The sequence below is a fragment of the Onychostruthus taczanowskii genome, unplaced genomic scaffold (genome assembly GCF_017590055.1).
Source record: "Onychostruthus taczanowskii isolate IOZ18803 unplaced genomic scaffold, ASM1759005v1 scaffold14, whole genome shotgun sequence".
Classification (NCBI taxonomy): domain Eukaryota; kingdom Metazoa; phylum Chordata; class Aves; order Passeriformes; family Passeridae; genus Onychostruthus; species Onychostruthus taczanowskii.
This window is the reverse complement of record NW_024498573.1, coordinates 1,627,922-1,651,156: the sequence shown is the minus strand read 5'-3', so window position 1 is coordinate 1,651,156 and position 23,235 is coordinate 1,627,922. Positions and strand designations below refer to the sequence as shown.

The 23,235-nt window shown below is 42.9% G+C and overlaps 1 protein-coding gene across 5 annotated transcripts in view; it reads right to left on the bottom strand.

The window, feature by feature from the left end:
- CSNK1A1 (casein kinase 1 alpha 1) overlaps positions 1-23,235 on the bottom strand; it is a 32,618-nt gene extending 9,383 nt beyond the window's left edge. For 3 of the 5 annotated variants that reach the window (XM_041397400.1, XM_041397403.1, XM_041397402.1), the window contains exons 1-7: positions 22,730-23,235; positions 21,812-21,918; positions 10,990-11,116; positions 9,100-9,198; positions 6,630-6,713; positions 3,786-3,925; positions 626-704 (exon numbers count right to left, since the gene is read on the bottom strand). In XM_041397400.1, coding sequence (XP_041253334.1) covers positions 626-704; positions 3,786-3,925; positions 6,630-6,713; positions 9,100-9,198; positions 10,990-11,116; positions 21,812-21,918; positions 22,730-22,852 — 759 coding nt within the window. In that variant the 5' untranslated portion in view covers positions 22,853-23,235. The remainder of the gene's footprint in view (positions 1-625; positions 705-3,785; positions 3,926-6,629; positions 6,714-9,099; positions 9,199-10,989; positions 11,117-21,811; positions 21,919-22,729) is intronic. The other 2 variants (XM_041397404.1, XM_041397405.1) reach the window with 1 other exon arrangement.

The following is a 23,235-nucleotide window of genomic DNA, read 5'->3' as shown; positions in this document are numbered from 1 at the left end:
CATTTGCAGCTGAGCAGTTCCAGTGGCCCACAAGCTGCTGCCTTTTTAGAAACCGTGCAGCTGCAACGCCATTGGAATTACACAACTCTCACACGGAGAAAGAAAAACAATTAAAACATGAAACCAATCACTGGAGTCTAAATAAGTGAAATAAGAAATGTCTGCCACATTTGTAGCTGGCTCCCATACATGGAAATCCTGAACAAGCCTGCTGCAGTTAATAATTATTCAGTTGTGCCATAACCTGGACTGAAGATACCACTGAGGCTGAACTTGCCAGGCAAGAGATTATTTCCATGCTCTCTCCAGCAATTCAAAAAGCCACTAACAATGTTATTTTTTATTTCCCAAAGGGGCCTCAGCCTGCAACAGGACAATAACTGGCAAAGATGATGTCAGCTATTGTTTAGCATAAATTTTAAGACAGTCCAACAATGCACATTTTGCCTGCTGCGTAAGAGGCAGAATCCACAGTCTATAAATATCAAGCTTTGGGAAAAGCTGCTTTGTACAACTGAGGCTAAACATTATATAAACCCACCTGACAGGCAGAAGCATGCTACCCAAACATGAAAAAAAAAATATTAAAAGGGTGGGGGATGGAAAAAAAAGCATCATAACCTACCTTTAATCCTTGCCAAGGCAGACTGGTTCTGTTAAAGTACATCAATACATAGCCTAGAGACTCCATGTCATCCCGACGACTGCAGGAGGAAAAACACAAGGAATTACAAATTCTGGCATTTCTCACTTTATTCCACAGTACCGGCGTTCAAAAATTTAAATTCAAAAAATAATTCAGGCAAAAACCCTAAGAAAATCCTAAAATAGGAAGAGATCCTATTCATTTTTTAGCAAGGAATATTCTGTAGTTATTGTGTGTTCTAAGCTTCCACCTGCAGTTACACTGATTTGGGAAACAAAACCTTTGGAAAATGAAAAAAAACAAACAAACAACTAAAAAAACCAACCATGAAATGTCTTTCCTGCCTTCTCAAGTAGCTTGGGTAGAAACTGAGGATTTTCCTGTAGGAACCATGGAATGCATTGTAAGAGAGAATGAGGTTAATGAGGTCAATAAGGCTGTAACATCTTGTCAGTCACATTTTTCCCTGAACCTCAGCTCAGTCTGGGATCAATCCTGACCACCTGGTCCCTAAGGGGCATTGCTCCTTTCTTCCTTGCCTTCTGTCCAAACCCCTGAGCTGCCTCTGATTTCAAAAGGCAGCAATATTTATGAATGTGCATGAATCAATCTGAGAGTTGCCTCTGCCTTCTTCCCACCAAAGTCTGTTCCAAGGCAGCTGGAGAACTCCAAAATGATCCAGCTGAGAACTTGCACAAACTCTCAGGCAAAAGGCTTCAAATGCTTTCTGTCCTGCACATGTTCCACATCCCCACTCTGGCCACATGAACTCCACTGTGCTTTGCTCACAGCTTTCCTGAGCACCAAGAGCAGCACAGCTCACTCGAGTGGAAAACACACTCCAGGATTTTTTTTTCCTCTTGGCAAAGTTGCCTCTTCCCAGCTGTGGTAAAATCAGATTTTTCCTCTGACTGTCCCTCTCTGCAGCTGACATCTATTTAATATAAGGCAGAAAAATAACTTCTTTTTCTCCTCCCTGCTCCCTTATAGGGAAAATCTGTTGGGTTTTGCTGCTGCTCTCTCACCCAAAGAAGGATTTAAAGGGTGGCAGGACAGACTCTACACCTCCTACCCCAACAAGGATCAAAAGGCTGACAGTGGTATAGCAAACAGGATTGCATACAAAGGTGAGGGGAAAACAGCTCCCCAGAGGAGGGAACAGGCTCTAACCTGATCTATCTTGGTAGGAGAAGAAAGAAGTTGGTGATGTTTTGTTTTCTAGCCCAGCCAATAGAACCAGAACAGCCTGGCACCCCCTCACTCATGGGCCAGCTCTGTGACCCTTTGGAGAACAAAGGAAAAGCTATCCCAGGGGAAAATCAGCTTGGCTCCATAAAGCTTTGAGCACAAGGCCAGAAAAGCTCTGCTGTGCCCAGGGAAGAGGGGATTGGTTCCCTCCCCTCAGATCATCTCAGCTGCAACATGAAACCACAGACAAAGGGCTGAAAAATGATACTGAGCCCACAAATTCCAGCCTGCAAAACTTGCTAATTCCATTAGAACTGCAGATTTTAATCACCAGCAGCATTCAGTGAACCTGTACAGGGCCATGACATAAAATTATGTTTTCTGAGAAGGCAGTGGTAAATTCAGAAGCAATAAAGGGATTAAGAGTATCCATCCCCCACCCAGCTCATTGTTTTAATGTTTAATGCAATGATCTCGTAGTAGGAAACAAGTAAATCTGTAAATCTGCAGTGGGTACATTATTACAATATATTGATAAAAGCAGTTTTCAGGATTTGGAAAACAGGACAATCCTCTCCATTATTAAAATAAATACCATTGCAAACAGCTCCTTGAGCACAGCTGTCATTACCTGTAGGAAAACATGTTCTGTAACAGTTAAAAGTACAGGACTAGAGGCTGAAATATTCTGCCATAAGCTCCAGAACTGGTTTCTCTTGATTACAGGAATGCATTACTTCTTTGCCTCACTGCTGGCTTGACCTAGACAGTTTAGCAGCTTTTAGCAAGCATCAACCTACATTTCTAATTATATCAGAATTCCCATTACCAGCAGATGTGGTGTAAAATCCAACTAAATTCAATTTTTGGTGTCCAACTAAATTCAAAAGCAACATCCTTTGCACATCCCTCCTTCACTCTCAGGTGCAAGCACAAATATTCCCTTACTAGAACTGCTTGGGATCTGTGAAATGCATTTATTTCAGAAGTGACACCTGTCATTATCTCCCTGAGCCACATGCCAAGCTGGCTTAAATAATGGCACTGACAGACAATAAAATACCCTGAAGGAACCTTAAGGAAATTAAAGTAAAAAAGGAAACATGGAGCATTTAAAAGCACCATTTGTGGGTTACATGTTCTGTTGAAGCTGACCACGAGAAATTCTGTCATTCTCATCTTGGTTATTAACACAAAGGTCAGAGGCACAGGCAATCCTGGAAGCTTTAACTACCCAGGAGAGGTAAAGCCACACTCTTCAGTTATCCAGCACAATTTTTAGGCACAGATGTAAGGAAAAGAGGCATTCCTTAATACCCTATAAGTACCTAAACACTTCCAAACAACTTGAAGTGCTCTCTCCACTAGAAAATGCTAGGATTCTGTAGGAAAAAATGCCTTTGATCCAGAAGATAAAAATGTGTTTGTTGATTAAGCAAAGCTCGAATGTATAAATATATCCACACACATGTGTACATACCCACAGACATGAAACTAAAATACACTGTGACTGGAGGTATTTAAGTCTTGCTTGCAGGCAAAAGGAGAAATAATGGTTTACTAAGTTGAAGAGAGTGGGAAAACAGGCTTTAGAACACCCCTTCTGCTTACAGAAAGGCCTCTCAAGCCAGTCAGCAGTGGTGCCAACAGGTACCAACACATCAGCAAAGTGCACCATTTTATGTGTGAAGGGCCTCTGACACACCCACATCAAAGCATGGCTTAGCCTTTAAAAAGCCAAAATAACATGCAGAACATCCACCTGATGTCTGCAAGACACGCAGTCTCTTCAAGAAGCAAATTAGGTGCTTGGATTTCCCCCCATCCTTGCACAGGCAGCCAAAAGGAAGAACACTTGCAAAGAGATGGATACACTATTCATACAAAACGAGCTCAGACTCTTCAGAAGCTTCCAAAGACCACCCTGCACCCTCCAGAACGTTGCACTCACCTCTGCTCAATGCCAAGGTGTGCATTGATGCTGGCATATCGAGCTGTGCCAGTGAGATTTTTGTCTTCTCTGTATGGTATGTGTTGCCTTGTCCTGTTGTCCCGGTACTTTTTGGCCAAACCAAAGTCAATAAGGAATAACTTCAAGAGAAATGAAAATAGGTTAGATTCCTATCCAAAACCCCAAATTCCCAACTTCTTTCAGTAGGCATTAGCTATGTTTTAAGACACCCAGACAATGTAACAGCCTACAGTTAAAAGAAGCAAAGTAACAGTGCGGAGGCGCAACCAGCTTTAACTAGTCAGTTAAAAACTCAATGGTGAATTAGTTCAAGCCTTTTCTCAATCCCCTGCAATGGATTAGATGGTGCTACTCAGCCTCTGGAGCTTTGTTCTACCACTATTTTCTATCACTGCTGTAAGTCTGATGACTGCAGTGCACAGCTGAGGGAGGAAGATGTGTGAAAGCACATCCCAGACCCCACTGACACACAGATGGAGTTAATGGCAGCTCAATGCACAAAGCACATCCTGCAACCTCCTGTCCCAAAGAAAGTGGCCATTCTGCAGAGCACAAGGGCAAAACCTTCCCCAGCAAACAAGACATTGGCTCATTTTAAGGCTCCCAGAACACTGCCACAGCAGCAGGACAAACTCGCTGGTCTTAACACAGCCAGGAAGCTGGAGCCAAGGAATGGATCCAATTTGGGTTTCTAATAACCAAGCTTGCCCAATGGTTTGGTATTTAGCAACCTGAGTGTGTGGTAATTAGTGTGTGGTAATCAGTGTGCTGCCAGCCAGCCCACCTACAAAGGGTCATCCAGGCTGTACTTTCTTGGGCAAGATTTCAGGACTAGGCAAAAAAAGCTGAGGCAGAAAGAAGTACATAAAGAACCTTTCAAATTTCAGCACTCAGACTTCAAGCTACAAATCCTGATTCCAGCACTGGATTAATGCTATAGGATCAAGGACTACAATCCCTACAGACTGATCAGTGCTGCAAAAGTAATTTGGGTGGGGGCAGAACGTGATGGAAAGAAGACACTTAAAGTTTGATAAAGTCTCAGTAAAAACCAACTCAGTATCACTTTAAAGCTGACTCCAGAACTGAAGACACATCTTTAAAAGCAAACTGGAGACTAAGATACATCCAAGGCTGAAATGAGGGGGCACACTGGAAGTGCTGTGAACTGGGAAGTTCAACTCTGTGTGAAGTATCCAAGATACTGAAAGTTTCTGAATTGCAGAGCAGACTACGGCTCAGAATTCTGTTTCAAGAAGATTTACCAACTACAGTTGCCTAGACAGGAAAAAGCAAAGCTAAAATCCTCTTAAACTGGTGTCAGAGCAGAAAACCTGGGGTTGAAGTCTTGCCATGATTTACATGCAAACACAAGGCACTGCAGTGCCACATTTGCTGCTCAGGTCAAAGCCATCCTGAAAGCCCAGAATGCCTGGAGCAAGGGACATAAACCCAAGTTTTTAAATCAACTCCTCTGCTCAGACAGCTCAGCAAAGTGTGGGTCTTGGCTGTGCTGCACCCACTACAGTGCTACTCAGTGAGCATGGATGTGTTCCCTAGCTACCAGAAAATCACCTGACATGCCTGGAAATATTTGCTATTGAATCCCAAAGCAGAGAGTATAAAGCTTTACGTGATTGCTCTGCTGTGACTTTCCCAGAAGCAAAGCCTGAGCTCGAATGCAATCCCTCATTTTCTGATTTGGTCCACAACACAGACCTGTAACTGGCTACTATTTCACAGCAACAGCTTCCCTGGGGAAGTTTGCTCTGCTCCCTAGCTCAGGATCAGTCTGTATTCCCCTGCGGACGGGTCGAAGGCAAAGGAGTGAGCCCCTCCTGGAAAGAATGAAGCTGGGAGACACAGCCCAATTTGGATGAGCACAGAACGTCCCAGTGCCAGTTCCCAGATAACCTCACACCACCTTCATTCTGTTTGTTGCACTATCAGCAGGAAACTGGAGAAGTAGGGCACGATTTTTGCCAAGAGCAACTAGAGAAGTAGATCAAAGTCTGTGCCTCTGATAAGAAAGTTTCAGAAGCAGACAACAGAAGCCTGTCAGCTTGTGTACAGCAGGAATCTGCCTGGGATTTAATCCACGGAGACTACTGTGGAAAGCTATGGACCAATGGCCAAGCTCCTGAGCAGTGATTCATATTCAGCAATTTCCAGCTGTCTTGCTACCAGCTGGCAAATGTCTTCCTCTCTCTGCAATTCATCTTCTCTTCAAGAGTCAGAAATGTGACATTAGACACTACAAGATAAACTCCTGCTTCTCCAAGACACAGCTTGTTGGAGTAATCTCAGTTTTTAAGCAAAATGGATGAAAATATTAAGTCTTCATTACACATTTGGGGTGATTTTGAAAGGAAGCTGCATGGGGAGGAGTCTGGCTGAAGTGGTAACAGAACTTCTCCACATGCATCCATAGGAACTGCAGAAAACCTTCAGCAAGGCAAGCAGGAGCCCTGCTATTTCATGTCTATCCTTCACCACATTTTTAGGAGATTGCATTTTGAGTTGGAAAGACCACAAATAAAACCTGCACCTGAAATCAAGCACGTACATTTAGCCCTACCAAAGTTTAGAAATAATTCCACAATTTAAACAAGCGCCACAGGGAAACATCTTAGTAATGTTACATGTTTGCCAAGTATGTCTGAATAATGCCAACATAAGAGGTGCTTTTGCAAGGTCTACATTCTCCAGAAAAACAAAATAAAAAACAAAAAATAAACCAAACGAAAGAAAAAAAAAAATAACCAAAACAAAAATAAAGCACATGAATTTGGGATTGAGGTTGGAATAGGAGACAGTTCAGACCTGGTTTAATCCTGAGAAAGATGGGTCCTGAGAAGTACTAACAGTCATGCTTCTTTTCCTCTTCCCCACTGGAGATTCTAAACACTGAACAAACAATAGAGGGTGGCAGTGCATCAAACAGTCTTGCTTACATTGCAACATTGGCCGGCGCAGACAGGCAACACCAAGGCGTTCGAGAAAGAACAGGGTAGCCAAATGCCATCCTTCTTCCACCAAGCACTGTACTTTTCAAAAAAACTCTATCTTTTCATCTTTTTTTTGAGTCATATTTTGATTATTTATAGTATTATTTTTTTTTTGTACCAAGGAGAAAATTTGACAGATGGGACAAGGTAAATTTCAACTGTGAGCCGCTCCAAAATGGCACTGCCTTAACCAGGGATAGCAATGGTGACATTTGGCTCTATTAAAAAAGGAAATTCAAGTTTTTGCTTACAAAAGCAGCCTTTGGTTCCATAAACTGCCCTTCCCCCATAAGATATTTAGAAAAAGTAAATCTTCAGTAAGGAAGAGGTAGAAGGCATTTAGTCACCTTAAAGTTTACTTTCATAAGCATGCAGGGCTTATTTCTAGCAGAGCTGGAAATTCATCTTTTTAAGGTGGGAGCAAAATTTCTCCCAATCACCAAATTAAAATTTGGGGAAAAAAAATCAATCAATTTAATTTTTTTTTTTAATATAACTGACAGGAAGCTACTGGAACAAGATTACCATGCTGTTCTAGTCTTTGTGGCTGATTTTCTTTGAACTGTGTAGAGTCATCTCTAAAAACCCCAAAACTAAACTTGGTTACAAAAAGAAACATTAAATATTGTATGGTGGCAAATATTTTCTAGACAAAGCACTGGATTCCAAACTGAAGGAACCCATTCCATATTTTGCTCATGTAAAACTATTCACTTGCACTTGGGTCAGGATCTAACTCCCTAACCCCCTGAAACATTAAGTGAAGCCCATGCCCACAGTGCTTTACCACCATATCATTGCATGGCTCCCCAAAGGGGAAAAAATCAAATGGTTTGTAGGCAACTTTGTCTTTGATTTCAGCTGATGCAAACCTAATGTGTTCCTTCTCTAAAGTAAGCAGAGCAGCAATTTCTAGGCCATTAATCCACACCAAGATGAACTGGAGTGCAGCAATGCCAACCTAGCATGACTGTGCAAAAGTACAGAAAAATGGCCCAAAAAGAACAATTGGAAATCAGAAACTAAAACTAGGAAAAAACCAAAATAAAAGTTTTCAAGTTCTACTTTGAGTCATGCCAGAGAATTAAGGAGCCTAAACTGCTCAACACAGCAGAGAAAAATAGAGCTGTACAGAGTGAAAGTATGAAACTTGGGAACAAACAAAGTTTAACAGCAACAGGATTACATAAAGACTGCCTTTCAGCTGGAATTACAAGCTTTTCCAACAATGGTTGTCTCTAAACACTCAGTGCATTGCACCTCTTCAGACAAGAGCTATTATCTCACATTATCCAAGTTTTCCCCTTCTAATGCTCATGGCCCTGAAGTTGGCATTCATACAGGCAAACAAAGGTAAACATTTTGATTACTGGTAGTGCCTAACCAGATGAGACATCCTGGGATGGCATCTAGAGAAGATAAGTGGGAATCTTGCTTCCAATAAACAGCTTGATCACGTACATTTGTCCTGAAGTTAATTTCTAATCAGTAGCATGCTTAATGCATTGCCAATGCTGCCTGTCTGCCCGAGCTCGACATACAAATTGCAGGATTAAGCATATTTCACTCAAGAAAACTAAAAATAAAATGAAAAAGTTGCCTTTCAGGCAGCAAACATGCACTTCTGACTATGTTTACCCATCCCAAAAAGTGTAACAACCTCAGCCCACCCCCCACCCACCCTCAGCTTTTTTCCCCCCACAAAGTAAACTGAGACAAAATTTTTGTTGCACAGCAGGTATTCTACAGCTTAACAGTTTTCCATCAACATAACTGCATCATTTCTTTTATTTATAAAGGCATCTGCATGTTGGCTCTTGGTCTTATCCACAATTCTGATGGTTGAAGAGACTTTTCCAGTCTGCCACTGCAAGGTTTAATGCCCTGCTGACTGGTAGGTCAGGAGCTCCCACGTTGCACAAATTGTTTTCATCCTAGGAGGTCAGCCCCAAAGCCAAAGGTAAGATTTGACTTTATCATAGAGGAATAAAATGCTATGACAACAGACATCTTGAGAGAAGTAGTCAAGTATTCTCTGGGGTTAGTTTATAACTTTGTTGCAAGTCCAGAAATCATCTTGCAATCAAGTGCATCTCCCAGGGCGGGTCAGAGACCCACAGCATTTACAAGTGGACACCAAGAAAACCAAGTTCTCACACCCAAGAACTGTGGTTTAGCATCCAAAATGGCAGGTTTAGCAATGGATTTTACAAAAGTTGTGCAGCTGGAATCAAATCACACAGGCATTCCCTCTGCAGCTTGGAAACAAAGAGCTTTGGACTAACCTTATTACAGTGACGCCCAATACCCATTAGGAAGTTATCTGGTTTAATGTCTCTGTGTATAAAATTCTTTGTGTGCACATATTCAATTCTACTGATCATCTGTAAAAAAAAACCAGCAACATGTAAGATTTCAAAAAGAGCAAGACATTTCATGAAACCTTCAATGAAAACATTAATTTTTAGTGTTATCTTCCTCTGCAACTTCAGTTTATGCATTTGCTTAATGAAAACCAATTTTTTAAAATGCTATCTTTTTTTATGTTAAAATTCCACAATTTTGATCAGAAACTGGCAGATTAAATACCCAAATAATTCCCAGATATTGAAGTTCATGTTTCTAACTACAGCATCCTATTAAAAAGTAATTTTTTTCATTATTTCAAAGCTTTTATAGCTACCACAAGCCAATTTTAAAGCTCATTCCCTCCCCCTGTCCTAGTTACTCATTCATCTTGTTACTCATTCATCAAACATCACTTTTCAGGTAACAGTTTTCATGGAGCAAGCCACAACCTGATGGTGGCCCATCCTGCCATAGCTGGGCTACCCTGATCCCAGAATATCTGGAGACATGGAGAAACTCTGGCACATGTGTGTCATCATACAGGGCCAACCCATTTCCTGTGGGTGAGATCACAGCCCATGCTTACGTGGCACAGCTCTGCAGCTCCTCAAACACTCCTCCTGCAGCCTTGAGTTGTTACATCACACCCCTGCCAGCTGTTTGCTGGACTGTGCCCTAAAAGCCACTTCTGAGCACTGCTATCCCCCATTTCTGCCTGTTTCCCAGCTGACAGCCAATTCATGCTCAACATCCTAAGGAATACTGCACAAACCCCCTGTGGACTCCCTGGAGATGCTGTCACACCCAGACTCTGGCTAAGTGAGCAGGCAAATGGCTCTCTAAAGCAAGCACATCACCCTCCCAGGGCAGCTGAGAACAGGGACAGCTGACCTTGTCTCCAGACAAATGCCTTGAGCTTCCTTGGCCAAGAGCCTGGGATTCTACGAGCATCTGGCTAAGTGACAACTTGGTACTGATATCTGTTACGCAATATTAGATGAAATTTCAACTACCATTGAAAAATCCAACTTGAAAAACCCTCAGTGCTTTTCAAGGAGCTGAAGGAAGCACAATCAAGCCATTTATTAAGCAGCAAGAAATAAATATGGCTGCTCATTTCAAATGCTGTATTCTCATGACCAAGTTGGAAAAACACCAACTGCTATAAAAAAAGACTTCAGAGAGTTTTAGAGGCCTTGATTATGCTGGAGGTAGAGTGGCATCTCCACTAACAGCTTTAAGAACTGCCTGTGAGGACCAAACAAGCAAGGCACTTATTTATTATTAGCTCACTGTCTGGTCCTAGTGATGCCTTGGATCATCTGTCCTTGGTCCCCAGCTAGAGAAGGAATTGTTTTGTCCCCTACTCTGTGAAGAAAGCTCACCATCCCCTAATACGAAGCTCAGAACTACACACTAAGGCAGCACAGAATCTGAAAAGTATAAAAGCTAAAACCTGAGGCATCACTAGAGGCTACAGGAGGGTGTGAGAGCACAGGGACAGACTTGCATGTTGTTACCACAGCTCCCACTGAATCAGATCACCCACAACTGGAAACTGTTTCAGCCCCTGTGGTGACAGTGCAGTGAATCCACCCAAATTAGTCTGAATATTTTAATGAAGTTGCCCTTAAAGCAGCAGCACAAAGAAGCTGGCAGCTGCAGTGCCCTCCCACTCGGTGCAGAGCACACAGAAACCACCATTACTTTGCCCTCATTTAGGTCAAGTGTTCACTTAGTGCATGAAACACTTCATCCATAATTTAACCCACTCTGCAGGAACCCCCCAGGGCTCTGAAGCTGCTCCCACCCAGGTGAGCACATACCTGGTCTGCTAGCATAAGTACTGTTTTCATGGTAAACCTGCGAGAACAGAAGTTGAAGAGGTCTTCCAGGCTGGGCCCCAGAAGATCCATGACTAGAACATTGTAGTCCTTTTCTTGACCATACCACCTGCAAGAAAGGAAATGATCCAGCATTATTTATTAGCAGGAATCCTGATGCAGTCCAGGGTACCCTCAGTGCTCTCAGCTGCAAGGGCACGTTGCTGACTAATGTTCCATCTTGAAAGCTAATAAGAAATTAATGCTGCTAATATCTTATTTTACTGGAAACAAAAGTCTGAGCACAAACCAGAACACACAAGTTGGCAATCTTCCCTGAAGAGAAAACACTACTCCACTCCAACAACCAAAATACCAAACACCAGAATGAAAATGCAGCCAAAGCAGCAGTGCCCTTACACTGAGAGGTGTGTACAACACCTGGACTGAAATTCCTCTGCAGGACACCTTACTCTCATTGTTCCTGCATCACTTCTCTTCACAAAACCATCTTGACACGCCTTAGGTTTTGTTTTCAGGTCTGACATCTCTCCACCAGACCAAAGCAGTTCACTCACATACTTTTTAATTTCTTTCTCGATTTTAAAAATGCCAATCAAGTTTTATCCAATTAAGTCAAATATAAAGGCTGTTTATCAGGCTTTTAACGTCAGAGAGAAAGCAGCACTTAGGTGTCAGAAAAGCAGAAGTAGAAACATAACAAAATATTAATTACAGCTACATTGTGATAGTAACCTTTAAGTGCCTAATACATCCATTTTGGACAAAAATAAAGGCTAACAATGCTGTGAGGACAAGCAGAAGTCCTTCCATGGATGTTTTCCTTTCCAATCCATGTTTAACAATTCCACCACAGCCCTGCTTTACTGCATCTGCAGCTGGGGGTGGCATCTCCCCACCTAAGCTCTGAGCAGGCCTGGAGTCACCCCCTGGACTCCTGCACATCTCAGCTGTCAATCTGCACCCCTGAAAGACAGGGCTGCAATATTCTCCTCTCCAGCCCTTCTGCACGTCCCAGATAACCACACTGAAGTGACAGCTGTGTGTGAAAAACTGCTTTGAAGCTGACAGGGTGCCTGTTTGATCAGAAGGCTGCAATTCTGCCTTTTCTAAGCTCCTGGTCCTTCCATCAAGGACCTACTGCCAGCAGTCCAGGGAGAATTTCCCTCAATTTCCCAACAACAGTGGCATAGACAAGGAACCCCAAGGATGTGCCTCGTAAGAAGAGCATGCAGATAAAAAAAAATAACTCAAGATTCAGCTAAAGTAGCAGTTGGGGCTTAAATATCTATACAGACACTGTATTTCCACTTTAGGCAATGACTCCAGCACACCAATGCATGGCTGTCTGGAAAAGTTACCACTGATAAAGTCAACAAATTCCTAGGTACTCACAGGATTCCAAGCTTAGCTTAGCTGGGATAGTAAAACAAAATGTTTACAAAGCCAGAGAGAAAAGATTCTATATTTGGATTTGTTTCAGGAACTACTGGCCTGTACCTTCCCACTGTCTGGATCCTAGGAGAAACCTTGCCCTTCATTCCTGCATGGTTTTAAATCTGATTAAAGCTGTATATGAGCTGTGGCTCACACTCCCTGTTTTACACATCAGTCTAAGACCTTTATTCATTCTCTGCATCAAAATGGGATGCAGAAAATATATATTTTGAAAGCAATCATTCAAATGAAATGTCAACAGAACAGTTCTGTTAACAACTCCAGGGGTCACAGGTGAAAATGAAACATTATGGTCACCTAAAGTAATGAAAATTGGAGCAAATGACCTTCCTAGGTATTCTGTCCTATGAAATTTAGGTTTGTCGAGGAAAAAAAAAAAACAAAACTAGAGAGTAATGGGTAAGAATTCTAGGAGTAAATCAAGATCTAGATAAAGTACCATTTTCTTGAAGGGATGGAATTCTAATTGAGATGCTGAGTGTAATTGTTCAGCACAGCAACGGTTCAGTGCCCAAGAGATGCAGTGAAGGGAAAAAGATCAAAGATCAGCCTTCAGTGGAGCTCAGAAAATTGAGTCCCAGCCTCACAGACAAGGTGAAGCTGATGCAAAGGAAGCCCACCCTGGAAGGTACATTCTAAAAACCTTTTCGTTCCTCCACAGGGATCTGTGTGCAGAGTAAGTGCAGTAATTCAGGATGATTGCACAACCTCTCTTTGCCCTATTTCTATGTATGAACAAGAATTCTCATCTCCTGACCACTCTGCTCTGGTGGAAAGCAAATTCAATCCTCCAAGACAAAGAAATATTAAGGCAGAACCTCTTAATATTTCATTTTCACATTTACCTGCCTGTAATTCCTCACTGAAGACTGTGACACCCATTCATTTCACTGCTGGCAACTGGAACTTCTTCCAAGGTATCATCAGAGTGTTTTATTTACTTTGCTAACACTCCTAAGTAAGTTTTCATTTCCCTTGGAACATTTCCAGGGAAAATGTGATTAAGAAGTAAAGCAACATCGTGTCCACTCAAGGTGTAGGAGCTGCTACTACTGGCAGCTGTGAATGAAAGAACTTTAGAAGTCTTGGCTTTTCTTAGGAGAACTTGGATGTTAGGATATAGAAATGCTGGTGTCCCAAAAAGAGATCTTTACAAGTTCTTATATGCATCAGCAGGGAAACTTGGAATTATCCACTAATATGAGGGAATGATTCATACAAAGCCCTGGGCAGCTACTGGGTGGCACTGGCATCTCAGAATACAAGTGTGCCCACACGTCTGAGAGATCCATGGACTTCTGTCAGCACACCTGAAGTCCTTTCCCTCATGAAGCAACACATCTTAAGTCAGGGAGAGGTGTGGAGGGGAGGAAAAAGTGGCAGCAAGAGACTGAACTACTTGAGAGCCATTTTGGGTGGGTAATTACTCTGATTTAGTTACATACAATGTATTATTTCCAGAAGAGAAGGTGATTTACCAGAAAAACCTCTCCTGATTGACTCCTAGTGTGCTTTACATCCTTACACAAAACATTAACAGGACAGAACCATGAGGAACAGTCGAGTGCACCCTTGAACAGGCAGTGTCACACAACATCTGATACAGATGTCACAAACCTACTTGAGCTTCCAAGGTGTGCTCAAGCTCCCAGGCAGGAAAATGCTTCATCACTCTCCCTTCCCTCTGTTTAAAGCTATATAATCAAACTATTCAAATTAGTCAGAATACAGTAAACCTCTTTTATGAAGCTTTCTATCAGAGCATGGTTAAAGGCTGAGCACAGTGACCTGAATTTGACTTCAGTGACTTGTCTGTGTGAAAGACCAAGAGTGGACACGACACGTTCCCAAATCATGTGGTTTGAGAGCCTCCTCTATAACCCCAGCATAAACAAACTTGTCTGTGTGAAAGACCAAGAGTGGACACGTCACCAGGTTCCCAAATCACGTGGTTTGAGAGCCTCCTCTACAACCCCAGCATAAACACAAAGCTGAAATTTTCTAACATCTTGGATTTCAGTATCTGAGCTCTGTGGGAACATCCAAGTCACAGCACACAGCAGTTTGAAAGTGTTTAGTTTCTAAATAACACACAATAAAGCAGGTATGATGTCAGGTGGATGTTTACTTGAACTGACATGGGTGGGTTTTAAATTCTCTTGACTAACCTTGAGACAAGGAAATGAAGACTTGATGCATATCTAGTACTTGGTGGCAAACACTGTAGTCAGCTCTACCCAAACTTAAAATCCTTTTGCCTTTTCAGAGCTGCACCTTTCAAAAAAAATCAATGATTTCTATTTCAGCAACTGCGTAATTTGTAAATAACGTCAAGGACAGAAGAAATGTTTGAGGAAGTGTGTTTTAAAAGCTTGGTTGGTTTTGTTTGCATTTTTTTATTTGTTTTACCTGAGAAAACATTTCATTTGGTTATTAATAGTATTTTTTCACATCTTTCTTTGAAAGGGTCAAACAGAACGAGGCAAATAGCAGAGGAAGGGGTGAAGGGCTAACAGAGGCCAGGAAACTCCAGCCCAGTTTCACAGCACTGTGTCACTCACACAACTCCAGTCAATAACCAGCAGTTTCATTCACTACACTGGCAATTACAGTAATTATAACGAGGTAACAAACCCAGCACAAGTACCCAAAATGTATGAGAAATAAATAAAAGGATTCAGAAGATTCACATAAAAAAAAAAAACAAACCAAAAAAAACAAGTTCAGATCAAGATGAAGGGGAAATTACTGAATTAGTAAATGACAGCTGCAAGGCACTGGCAAAGAAACCCCAAATCCCAGAATTCTGAAGACATGGAGGCAATAAAGGCACTTCACTTTGCCTACAGCTTATACAAAAAACCAGAACACAAGCTCAGTGTCACAAAAAACTGTTCCCACCACCAGACAAACCACAACAAGACCATTTTGTTCCAACTTAATAAAAGCTCTCCTCAATCAACACCTGCTTTGCCAGGTAACCCATCCTCCACTAAAGGCTCCTGTCAGTTCCATCACTGACTTCCCACAGGGGCTCTGGCAACCTGGAATTACACACAGAGCTCCAGGAGGCTGTAATTTTGTGAGACAAAAAACATTTCCTGGTGCTTCACTGCAGGGAAGGACAATTCTTCCAACACTGAATATTTGAACACAAACCTTTACACTTCCAGAAACGTTTGTACCCCATGACAAAAAGGGTGATTCTGACTTCTTTGACATTACATAAACTTTTGCCACTTTCATAAATTATGGTGTGTGACACTATGATTAGTGTGTGTAATCCTATGTAATTAAGTTTCTCAGCACTTGTATTTTCAAGCAACAAGTGAAAGAGCTCTTGTGACAGAAATGGAGATTGTCAGAAGAACCAAGGTGGATTAAAAAGCTGTTGGAACAAAAATGTAAGGTGAAAAAGCAAGCTAGAAAGAACTTGCTAACAGAATTACCTGAGATCACCTAATTAGTAAGTTTGACAAGTCAGCAGGCACATGAGGGGGAATATGCAAGTCTGGAAAGCCTCATGCAGACAAAGGATTCAGACATCCCACAGAAATCCAAATGGCACTGATGTGGTGAACACTCTGGAACTGTATTCCAACCCTGCCAGCCCTAAGTCACTCACACAAAAGTCTCTGAACTGGGCATTAGTCAGATGATGAGACTAAAGAGAAAACACTGACCTCCCTGTAATTACACAGCTCTGATATCCCTGAAAAATAGCAGGTTATCCTACCAGGAAAAGGGCAGCTGCTGCACACAGAACCTGGGAATTGGGATCACTGCTGCAAGCCCTGTCACCAGCTCAGGAAAGGAAACCCAAATCCCAACAAGGGCACAATCAGGAAAAATAGGAGGGCTGTGACCTCTGCAGTCATTGACTCAAACAGCTCAGCAAGGCAGTTATGGAGTTATGTAATTATTCCTCATAGATACAGGAGGATGGGAAAAGGCTTTTAACAAAAATCAGGGAAAAAAGAACTGGTGGTTGACTGCCTGTGGGCCCAAGCATTATCTTCAGGCACAGAAGTTGCTGTGTCCAACAACACAATCATGAGCACTGCCCTGCTGGCCTAGAAAGTTGTGATGTTGCACCTGACTGATTCAGACATTTCTGCTCCCATGTTCTCAGCACAGACATCTCCTGACAAATAATGACAGTGCAGACAGACTGGAAAGTGAATTATGCCTGTAAAAATCCACTGAGTCTTACACACACTGAAACAACACACAAGAGAAAGGTAATCCATCAGAGATTCATTTCTAAATTGACACATATTTAATATTTCTGCTTTATCTCCCCTGAAACTGGAAAAGCACTTAACTGCAAACCAGCTAGGAGTAATATAAATGAACTTCACATAAAATGGCATGACTGAAATCCTGAAGTGCAATATTTAGCAGATGTCACCTAACGTTAGTTGCCATGGAGAGCATGAATTAGGCCACCCAAGCACTAAATAAAGAAACAGCCATGAACACCCTACGCTATGGAACTGGCTCCACTCTATAAATAAAATTCTGGATCACTTTTTGTACAGTTCTGAGAGCAACCCACGAAGGATGGCAGCACAACTCATCCCCCCAGCAAGGAGGTGGCTTCATCTGCCCAGTGTGACCTGCAAACATGCAGCTCCCTGTTCTGCTGAGCTGGGCCATGGGCTCCAGTAACACCTGAGAGGAAGGCAGGAGTTGAGTTTCCCCTGCAAAAGTCAGGAGTTGCAGCTCAGTGAGAAGGTGAACCATTAATCCACAGCAGGGACAGCAAACACCACTGAGAAAGAGAATATTCTAGTATTATTCCAGTCTGCTGATCATTTGTTTCAATCAGGAGTAACACTGACCTCAAACTACAAAAACTGAGTTAATGCAAAGAGAAGAAAATTCTAACTTTGGTCTCTCTTGGATGCCTTGACAAAATCCACAAAGACCAACTGATACAAGAGTTTAGATGGGTGGAAAACAGGAAATAAATTTTATTTACATGTATTTATTTTCTTAATAAAAGAAGCATAGGTATACATTTAAAATAGTATCTTCCATTTTATTTAGAGGCACAAAAAGAGGCTTCCAGTTACCCATCAGATGGTTCTACCCTTCAATATGCAGACTAACTAATAACAAAGTTAATTAATAGTAGGACATATTGATAGAACCTTTTTGTTTTTCCTGGACTGGGGTTAGTGGACATTTTCCTCATGGTGGTTTGGGTTTTTTGGTGGTTGGTTGGGGATTTTATGCTGCAGGAAGTTACTGAAAAACAGTTAAAAATGCAGGTGTTTGAGAGGTGTGTTTACAGCTTTTTAAGCACTGCTAAAAATCAACATTTTGAGTGCTTAAGGCAAACTTGGTTGTGATAACTCTTGGATAAACTTAACCACATTTTTCCATCACAGGTAGTATTTAATGAAGATGTGTAAGGGCACATTCTGTTGTTAATAATTAGTCAGCAACATGGCAGCAATCAACCAGAAGCACAAATATTGTAGATAATTTTTTTTCCAGAAAACTCAACTTAAGGCAAACTTGGTTGTGATAACTCTTGGATAACCTTGACCACAATTTTCCATCACAAGTAGTATTTAATGAAGATGTATAAGGCCACATTCTGTTGTTAATAATTAGTCAGCAACATGGCAGCAATCAACCAGAAGCACAAATATTGTAGATAATTTTTTTCCAGAAAACTCAACTCAATTGAGAATTTCTCAACATCAAAATATTTACAAGTGCTGCACTGAAAATCTCAGAAATGTGGAGACTGACTTATTCAGTTTGCAAGGGAACTTTGCAAATAAAAAAAAAAAACCACAAAAAACCACTTACAAACCACTAAGTCAGTAACTTTTTGTTTTTAATTTACAAATAGCTGATCTTCATCAAGGATACAACCAATAGCTGATGAGCACCATAAATGGCAAAAAAAATCAAGAGCTGCTGTCCCAGGTAATTTGAATCATTGGTTTTGTGAATAAAGCTTTAGCAGAGTTGTGCTGTGGACAAACACCCAAAAATCAAACACACCGTGCTGCATTCCTCCAAGGCAGCACCAGGAATTGGGGAATAAAGGTGGATAGCCCCAACTAATAGGATCAGTGCCCAGTTAACAAGATTACAGCTCAAAATGCTTTGTCACTGAAAAAGAGAGGAAAAAAAGCAAAGGGCAGCTGATGAGGGAGAACAATGAGAATAAGCCCAGCAGAATGCTGGGGCCTGGCCATGGTGTCCTAAGGGCACAGCAGACTGTCACAAAGTTAAGCTTGGTTTTTGGGAAAAATTAAACTAATAATTAAGCAAAATTTGAACATCAAGAATAAAACATATCTTTTTTGAGTATTAATGAAGGTTTTGTGAAATTTAAGGGTTAATTTCAGAAACTTTGCTGCTCTTTGGGAAACAATAAGCAGCAAATTTAAAGAGCTAAAGTGGTTTAGAACATTCAGAGAATAAAATTTCCAATTCATTCACACCAATCTCATTTTTTTTCTATTTTCTGTACAAACATGTTCTATTACAGTGGAATTAAGCATCATGCCCTTTGTTAAACTTGACAGGTGAAGGCTCACTGTTGACCCCACAGAAATATTAAACTTTTAACCCAAGAACTCAGAATTTTGCTCATGAGTTTCTTACAACGAGACAAAGTCCTTCAAATCAACCTTAAAGGGTGCAAAAAGAATTGTTTGGTTCTAGGCAACTTCAGTGACACTCCAGACACATGTTCTGGCAATTCTAAGGTGCAATCACATCTAAAGGCAGAACTCAGCTTTAGAAACAGGAGCAACCCAGAGCTCATTTATTATCTCAGCTCTGTGAGTCACAGAACCACGGCAGAGACCACTTGAGTGAGGTAGAGTCACATCATGCAACTGCCAGGAAGTTGATCTTGGCCAGTGCATCACTTAAGTAGGTGAAAAACAGAGGAAAAGTCCATCACTCCCAAACGAGGAACACAAATTCTCATGCTGATGTGTCCAAGATGTGGACTGAGTTTTATAAAGCATGGCAATGGGGAAATTTTGGCACGATTCCTTCCTTTCCTATCAAATTCTTGTGCTGCTGCTGTTTAAAGGTGTCACATTACAGAAATTTTACCAAATGTATTGACTTTCCTTCAACTTGTGAATACACTGAGCCAGGAACAGCTTATTCCCATGTGACAGCATATTATTATAACACAATGGTGGCAATGGATTATCAGTGACACATGCAAAGTGACCTAAGTATTGACTTGGAGTCAGAGCACCACGGATTCTACTTCTGCTAAACACAGAACATTTTAATATTTGTCACAAGAACCGTGCTGCTCCCCTACTCAGCTTCCTCTTCAAAGAAAATAAACCTAAGAATGCTGGTTTAGTGATTTTCTCAAGCATCACCAAACCAACACCAGCAGCCCAGAGAAACCTCTCAAGGAGCATCTGGCACATAAAAATAGATTTACAATTAATGCTGCTTCTGAAAAGAAAAATAGTATTTCCAAAAAGACACTTTTCTAGAAAAACACTACAAAGATCAACGTTGTGAGAACCTGAAAGGAGTGACTGACAGCCTTTAGCACAACGAGTCTATGAATCACTTTGGTGAGCGTTGCCCCATTTATCCATTCTCAATTTTTTTGGACCTTGTATTATTTTTAGGGGGTACAAGAATAGGAAATACAGAGGACAGCTGTAGCTGAAGCTAGAGGCAAGTTTCTCAGCATACAAGGTATCAGTATTTCCCAGGGCATTTTAACCAAATACAAGAAATGAAACAGTATCTCAGTGGAAAAGCCAAAAATTTGCAACTTGGCCTCATTATAGCACCACTCACCCATTTACTTTTCAAAAAAGTAGTTCAAGAATGCCTGCTTTTCCAGTTCTGTGATGAAACACCTGATATCTGCTTGCTCTGGCTGTTTTCCCAGTTATCCCTGTTTTAGCATGCAACTACACCGTGAAAGCTTTCCAAAATGCAATTCCTATTCTTTCAGTTGTGAAATAAAGGCAGCCACATTTGAGAAAAGAAAGAAACTGTATTCTCAAAGAAAGACTGCATCTGTTTTCACACCAGCAACTCTGTTGAAGCTGCAAGTATTTAATTCAGGTATGTTGATTGTGTCCCTGCAAAAGGCTGGAGTGAATGAGGACAGATGGCCAGGACAACACTGTCTCCTCCAGCTCACATTCAGGATCAGAGCCAGTTGTGTTTGGGGGGAAGGAGGAGGGAGCTATTAACCTCAGAAATGCAGATTTCTACTAGGCTTTGTCCAAATTAATACAGAATCTGGGCTACATCATCGTGAGAACTTTAAAACAGACCCTAAATGTCACTATTCATCGTGTACAAAGTCTGGAAGGGTTAAATTAAATGGAATCCACGGTTTGACACAGAACTTAAACTGAAATAGATTGTGCAGCTTAAAGAACAAAAATCCTCTAGGCCATTGTGTCAAGGAAAAAAAAAAATTACTAACTTGAAAAACAATTATTAACAAAGTTTCAAAAAAAGGAACAACTTGTAAAAAGTCTCCCCGGAGAAAAGTGAACTTTCATGTAACTCTTTGACTCCCAGATTCCGGAGCTGGGCTAGTACTACCCCAGGGTAACACCTCGATAACCTCAGGAGGAAAAACCCCCCCAGGGGTCCTGCACCAGCGATTTTCTGCCAGATCAGGAAATTCTGAAACCCTGCCGAAAGTTTCGGTTGGAATACGAAGCGAGGAGCCGCATAATGAGGAACTGGGAGGGATTAATCCCCACGGAAAGGCTGGTGACGCATCTGTTGCGGGCAGCAGAAAGGAGCCGCTGCCATTTCATTCCTGCTCCAGGTTCTCCGCAGTCTCAAGGCTGGCGGCTCATAACTATGAAAGGAAAAAGGCACAAGCCCGAGCACGTCCCTTGTCCCACCAGGAGAAGGGGGAGGGTTAATCACGTCCAGCCGCCATTTTCTGAGCGGAGCAGGAAGACATGTTGAAAAAAAAAAAAAAAAAAAAAAAAAAAAAAGAGAGAGAGAGGCAACAAAAGAAAGCAGCCATTTCCAGGGCCGGCTCCCAACTCTCTGGCTCTCGGAGAAACAGCCTCCTCACACTTTGTTCTAATGGCCACGAGGATTTCTCGCTGGGTGTCTCGCTCTCCATACAGCCAGCAGGCCTGCCAGAGGAACCCAGCGAGTTGGAGAGCTTGGAATGGAGCATTTCCCCCTTTAACACCCCCAATCCTGCACGGATACATTTCTTTCCATGGCAGCGCCCTGCCTCACGCTACGAAGTCTAAACCAACTGCCAATATACGGTAATAAGCATGACAAAAAAAGCCATGCCAGCCACACAGAAAGGCCCCTGGCACACACGGCTGAGTCCTACCGTATATGTGGGATGCCAACTCCTCCCTGCAGGATCTTGTACAGTTTGCTTTCATAGAGCAGCTGGGGGTGCCGAGCCTTCTGAGACTCCAACTTCACAGCAACTTCCTGCAGTGAGAGGGAACAAGGAGTCAGGGCAGAGCGTCCACCGAGCTTTAAGGGGCACAGCACTTCCACATCCCCCACACACCCCCGATGCCAACGCTTTCGGGTATATATTTATTTATTTCCCAGCTCGACGTGCTGCATTTTGTGGCGTCTTCCGATAAAATCCACATCGCGGTGATTTGTACATCAATATCCATCCCGGGTCATGCATTTGAGCTAGAGATGTGGAGTCTTCAGAACCACTTAAGTGAGGAAGAACATACGTGGGTGTTTCTTCTTTACAGCTCAGAGCCGTGAGGGGGAGGAAGAAAAGAAAAAAAAAAAAAAAAAAACCCAAAGGAAAAGCTGGAAAAACAGGGGGATCTTCTTTGTTTCTATTAGTGTTGATGAAACGAGATACAAAGTGTTCCCCAGCCGAGGCAGAGGAGGAGATGAATGGCGGGCGAGGGACGACTTTGGCCACTCACAAAACACAAATACGTGTAAATGTCTTTTCCCACAATGGTTTTCGCCTCTTTTCTCCTCTCCCGAGTGCTGGGTGGGGGAACCCGCGATCGCAAGGCTCTGCTGTGGCAAGGGGCACCGAGGAAGACCCTCGCTGGGGAGAGGGGGATGAAAACCCTCGGGGAAAAGAGGGAGAACGAAGCCCCTCGTAGAAGGGAAAGAGGAAGAAAGGAAGACCCTCGGGGGAAGGAAAAGCCCACCCCGGGGACACGGAGAGCACAGCCGGGCGCAGGTGGGGCTCGGAGCGGCGGTGGCTGGTGCCCGGCTGCCCCCGGGGAGCTGAGGGGGGACTGCGAGCGGCCCTTACCTCCCCGTTGGTGATGTTGATGGCCAAATAGATGTCCCCGAAGGAGCCCGAGCCGATCTTCCGCACCAGCTTGTATTTGCCTCCGACAATGAACTCGGCCTTGGAGCCGCTGCTGCTCGCCATGGCGAGGGGCGGCTCTCGGGCCCTCCCGGCCGGCTCGGCGGGATAACGAGGGCTCTACGGCCGCCCCCGAGGAGGGGAAAGGGGCTGGAGGGGCGAGAGCGGCGCAACCAAGGACGGTCCCCGCGCTCAGCTCCAGCCGGGGCCCTCGGGCGGGCGCCCCCCCCTGCGCGGCTCTGCGCCGCTCCCCGGCTCTCGGCGCGCTCCAGAAACAGGAGAAGCGGCCCCCGAGGTGCTTGTGAGAGCAGGGAGGGGAAAGGGGGGGGACTCGCGGGGTCGCGGCGGCCGCCGGCCGCTCACTCGGCCGCCGCCGCCATCTTGTGCCTGAGCCGCCGCCGCCGACACAAAATGCCCCCGGCGCGCGGCCGCCGCTTCTTCACCGCGCG